This window comes from Camelus bactrianus, chromosome 14, assembly GCF_048773025.1.
Source record: "Camelus bactrianus isolate YW-2024 breed Bactrian camel chromosome 14, ASM4877302v1, whole genome shotgun sequence".
NCBI classification, from domain to species: Eukaryota; Metazoa; Chordata; class Mammalia; order Artiodactyla; family Camelidae; genus Camelus; species Camelus bactrianus.
Window position 1 is genome coordinate 59,968,453 of NC_133552.1, and position 6,000 is coordinate 59,974,452.

Genomic DNA, 6,000 nt, shown 5'->3' on the forward strand with positions numbered 1-6,000 from the left:
CTGGAGGCTGAGGAAGGAACCTTGGATATCAGTCTCAGTTTTGATGAATGCGGGACAGGAGGGACGCCACTGACAGCCAGTCTGTCGAGGTCACTCTAGTGAACCACTTTTTTAAATGGCCAGGCTCAGGATTAGGACTTGTCAATGTCAGATTCAGAGCTGTCGTCCCGGGGCCCCACGTAAGCCTGTGCTTTTCAGAGTGTATGTTTCGTACCCCTGTTGAAATAGGCAAGACCTTCTGAAGCGTTTGATCCTCCTGGCCGTTGAGGTTACAGTGGAGACTGAAGAAGTCTTCACATATAGAACACAGTTCATGTGTTCATGTAGAATTGGTGTGGGAGAGAATCTCCAAGGAGAGGCAACGGGGAAACACGCAAGGTTACCTAATTATCTGTTTTAAATTATGTTTTTTTTTTGGTGTGAATTAAAAATAAAATCTAAGTAAAGAAAAGCCATATCAGAAACTGGAGAGAAGTTCCCTCTTTTCCTCAAAATGGCTTCTGCACACCCTTCCCGCTTCACACACCCCCACTCCTCTTCGTTCCAGAGGTCTCCTTCCTGCGGGAGACGGTTGTACCCTCCCTATGGGCCCTGAGACCTGTCATGTCGCGTGTTGCCTAACTCCAGAAGCAGCCATCAAACGGGCCGTACTTAAAGGAGGCCCTGTTCATTATCTGAAATCCTGTGCTGTCTGTATTTCCAAGATATATTTCACCCCAGAGCACACTTAATTCAGACTGTACCAACAAGCTGTGTTTCTCAGAAAGATCTGAATCATCAAGCAGTATTTCTGAGAAAAATGCTATATCACCAAGAAAAGGAAACACTGAAACACCCAAAGCGTTCCTACTTTCTAAGATCCAATCTCTCAAACCTCTTGAAGCTCACTGCTGCTGGGGGCACAGTTTATTTTTTCACACCACACACAGAGTCCTCAGGATAGCCCAAGACACAGACCAGGGTATGACCAGCGTCTTCCAGCCTAGATTCCAGGTGGCGGCACAGCTGAGAGTCCAGTGGGATCAGGGGTCGTTTTTATTTATGTCTTTGTCCATACGATGCATTGTGTGTAGGCTGGGGCCAGAGGGGAGAAGCGGTCTGAGTGAGCCCAGTGAATGCCTTTAGTTGACGTCAAGGCTGACTTACATTTCAGTTAAACCTGGGTGGTTGTCAACTTCAGATCCAAAGCTTTGTTGTAACTAATTTCTACCGTGCGGATCTGCCCATTATGGGCTCTCTGTAGGATCGTTTTTCTTTCCAGGTGGCTAGGAATTTCATTCTATATGGCTTTTTCATTTCAGTTCATAAGCTAAAACGTGAATAAATTCTAAATTACATATTATTTTGTATCAGTTTAAGAAGCTGCAAGTTTGTTTTCTGTAAATATTTTAGAGACACTCATGCTAAAGTAAAAGGAAAGAAAAAAGAAAAACAGGACAAGATTTGATGTCCTGGGGTCCATTTCTATTTGGAAACTTTACAGACAGGATTGAAGCTAACAAGTCGAATAGAATAATCCCTATTTAATAATCAAATATCTAAATCTAAAAATGAGTTATAAGCATCTGAAGAATTTGAATATTGGCTCTTTGAAATGACTATTCAAGATATTACGATAATATTTAGACATAAATCATTGTATCTCATTATTATTTTTATTTGTCTATCAGTACATGAGACAAGGAATGCCTTTTTTTCCCAATTAATTTTAAATTCCTAGGACTCTTTGAAAAACAAAGAATGATCTTATCTGAAGTTCCGAGTTTCCATTTAGTGTAAATATTTAACATGCCTGAATTCTTCCTCTATTTTTATCAATTCCATACACATTGGTATGTTCCAATAAAATAAAGGATATTCCTATTTATTTCACGAGAGAAATTATTTAATTCTATATACTAGAGCTTTTTTATATAAACTGCAGAAATACCCACTTATAGTGAAAAATATCCACATGTATAAATTCAAACGTAATGAGATACAAAATTATACTTGTAGAAATGAGGCTTTTATTGGGGGAATATTAGCTGACCTTGATCATGAAGAATTTTTTACTGGTTATTTCCTAAACAAAGACTCTTGGCTCTTTTATAAATAAACATTTTTGTTTATTAATTGTGCAAAGTTTGCTCGAAGCATTGCACAAAGAACAAATATTTTTGTTCGAACGTGTCAGCTGCTTGGCTTTTAAGCTTAACTTTGAGTGGATGGGTCACAGAGGGTGAACTCCCTGTCCTCCGCAAAATTACGGGTTTGGAAATGAAATTAGATCAAACTCCAGGGACCACGGTTTGCATTTGATAGTTTAGTTTTATTGGTGCTTTTGGAATTATCAAGACTGTTTTAACTGCTTTCTTAGAATGTTATTTCTTTTTTCTTTAATGTGAGGCGTTTAAACAGGCCCTGAATTTGAAACTGGTTGTTATATTATATCTTGGGAACAAAATGACTTTTGATGGGAACATTATCTTTGAATTATAAATGCAAGTTAATAAATAAATAATAATTTATTGCACATTTTTAAATGTTTATATTTAAACTTGACTAATAACTTTTCATGTATGAACTAATTCTCTGATTAGACTTCCTGATCACACTAGCAAATATTAATTCAATGCTAATTGAATATGCAATAAAAAGATACGAAGCCAGAACTAAAAACAGAGGTTAGGGTCTAAACACACTGCATGTCCACATATATGCAGTCACAGTTTTACAGGAAATACTGTGCACTTGCATCATTCTTTACAGTGGCCACACAGCAGAAGTACTTAAGTGTAAAATATTTCAGCATGAAGGGTGGGGATTGGGTAAAACTTTAATTGCATCAAAATTATGAGAAATTGAAGGAAATTCCTATTTGCAAATGTCTGTTTTCAAAGAATAAAACGTAAACTAGCTATGTTCCCTCACAGAAGGATGTCTAAATCACACCTGTCTTTTTCTTCAACAGATAATTCTGAAATAATCAGCAGGAACGGAATGGAATGCCAAGAATCTGCATTGAGAATAACTAAACATTGTTACTGTACATACTATCCTGTTTCCTCCTCAATAGAATTGCCACAAACTGCATGCTAAATAAAGTTAGTTCTTCTGGACAGACCACAACTCTAAGACGCTAGTGCTGCTATATCATATATGAGTGTTAAATACGGTATGCTTAGTATATTCCAACCTAAGATAGTTAACTACCTGAGACCAGCTGTGATGTTTAAAGACATAAAGGATAAAGTTTACTTTTAAAGGGTTTCTGAACATAGTTTCTGTCCTAGGAATATTGTCTTATCTCCATAACTATAGCCGATGCAGAAAGTCCAACCAATGTACTCATTTTGACGCAGAATATTTCAAAGGTAGCAATAAACAATTAGCATTAGTTAAAAAAAAAAAAAAAACTATTCCAAGGGCAGGTTCGATTCTGACTTCAATTCCTGTCATTTCATTTACCCACTGGATCAAAGATAACGTTTCACTTCTTGACGACACGAATGCTGCAGCAAAGATGAGAAGTGAAGTAAAACCCGTTACCTGTCCTGCAGGTTAAAAGTTGAATGGAAGTTCAAGCACAAGTACGGGGGACACATCCAAGTGTGATATTTGGTTTGCCTGGAGATGCCGCATAGAATCCTGTGATTCTAGAGTAACATTAACTAGATTGAAAAAGAAACTTTGCACGGTATGAGCTTCATACCCCACCAAACAAAGTCTTGAAGGTATTATTTTACAAGTATATTTTTAAAGTTGTTTTATAAGAGAGACTTTGTAGAAGTGCCTAGATTTTGCCAGACTTCATCCAGCTTGACCAGAACGAGAGGCCCATGCCAACAGTCTAATCAAAGGGATTAGTCTTGGGAACTCACCATCCAGTTGCCTGTTACAGAATAACTCTTCTAAACTAAAAAACCTAGTCAAAACAAGCTGTAGGTGAGGAGATCTGTATAATATTCTAATTTAAGTAAGTTTGAGTTTAGTCACTGAAAAATTTGACTGTGACTTTAATCTAAATTACTATGTCAACAAAAAGTAGATAGTTTCCGTTTTTAAAACATCCATTACCGTTTTGCATTTCAAAAGTTGGATTAAAGGGTTGTAACTGACTACAGCATGGAAAAAAAATAGTTCTTTTAATTCTTTCACCTTAAAGCATATTTTATGTCTCAAAAGTATAAAAAACTTTAATACAAGTACATACATATTATATATACACATACATATATATACTATATATGGATGAAACATATTTTAATGTTGTTTACTTTTTTAAATACTTGGTTGATCTTCAAGGTAATAGCGATACAGTTAAATTTTGTTCAGAAAGTTTGTTTGAAAGTTTATTTTAAGCACTATCGTACCAAATATTTCATATTTCACATTTTATATGTTGCACATAGGCTATACAGTACCTTCATAGTTTTTAAATTATTGTTTAAAAAACAAAACAGCTGTTATAAATGACTATTATGTGTAATTGTTTAAAACATCCATTTTCTTTGTGAACATATTAGTGATTGAAGTATTTTGACTTTTGAGATTGAATGTAAAATATTTTAAATTTTGGCATCACCGCCTGTTCTGAAAACTGAGTGCACCAAGCATATCATTTTTGTTTGAAGAAAAGAGAAATCTGCCATTTTAATTAATGTTGGTCAAAGTCTAATGACTATTTATCTTCTATCATAGATTTGATAACCCTATCAAAAGAAAATCACATTCTAAGTGTAATCTGACATAGTGCTTGTGTTGTTGCGTTTGTTTTAATTTGTGGAAAAGTATTGTATCTAACTTGTATTTCTTTGGTAGCTTCATCTTTGTGTATTATTGATATTTGTAATTTTCTCAACTATAACAATGTAGTTATGCTACAACTTGCCTAAAACATTCATACTTCTTTTCTTTTTTTCTTTTTTTTCTTTGTTAATTCAGTTAAACTCATTGAAAACATAGTAGACATTACTAAAAGGTAAATTATGGGAATCACTGAAATATTTTTGTAGACTAATTGTTGTAACATTGTCTTCTTTTTTTCTTTTGTTTCATGATTTTGATTTAAAAAATTATTGATTAGCACACGACTATTTTCAGCCCTTTAATAATGGAACATCAAAAACATCACCTGTTCCCCCAAGCAGATAGAGAAGACTGTATTTTTACTATGATATCCATTTTCCAGAATTGTGATTATAATATGCAAAGAGTCATAAATATGCCATTTACAATACGGAGGAGGCAAGGCAAATGCATAGATGTACAAATATATGTACAACAGATTTTGCTTTTTATTTATTTATAATGTAATTTTATAGAATAATTCTGGGATTTGAGAGGATCTAAAACTATTTTTCTGTATAAATATTATTTGCCAAAAGTTTGTTTATATTCAGAAGTCTGACTATGATGAATAAATCTTAAATGCTTTGTTTAATCACCAAAACAAAATCACCAATATCCAAGACATGAAGATAGCAATTCAACAAATACTGTAGTGAAGAGATGAACTCGCCACTTGTACAGGAACTACATTTCACTCTTGGTTTTCAGGATATAACAGCACTTCACCGAAATATTCTTTGAGCCATACCACTGGTAACATTTCTACTAAATCTTTCTGTAACACTTAAAGAATTCCTTCATTCATTACCTTACAGTGTAAACAGGAATCTAATTTGTATCAATTCTATGTTTTGGTTGTAATATTCAGTTCACTCACCCAATGTACAACCAATGAAATAAAAGAAGCATTTAAAAGGATTTCTAGCCTCCCTTCCTCTTTTTTGTTGTTGAGGTAAGATTGATAATTAGCCAAACAAAATGGTTTTTCACATTCACCTAGATCCCATTTGGTAACTTCATTGAAGAGCAAGCTTTTGATTTTGGCTTTTCTACAGTAAGAGAAACAATTTAAAAGGGTCACTTTTGGAAGAATTTTTAGTATCCTGTGAAATGAGAAATAAAAATAAATCCCCCCCCCCCTTTAGCTCTCAGAATTCTGACCGAAGG

At 34.5% G+C, this 6,000-nt stretch overlaps 1 protein-coding gene across 8 annotated transcripts in view; it reads left to right on the forward strand.

Moving 5' to 3' along the window:
• The window catches only part of MBNL2 (muscleblind like splicing regulator 2), a 149,282-nt gene extending 143,531 nt beyond the window's left edge, over window positions 1–5,751 (forward strand). For all 8 annotated transcript variants that reach the window (XM_074378443.1, XM_074378439.1, XM_074378436.1 and 5 more), the window contains one exon: window positions 2,954–5,751. In XM_074378443.1, coding sequence (XP_074234544.1) covers window positions 2,954–2,968 — 15 coding nt within the window. In that variant the 3' untranslated portion in view covers window positions 2,969–5,751. The remainder of the gene's footprint in view (window positions 1–2,953) is intronic.
• Window positions 5,752–6,000: the final 249 nt, after the last annotated feature.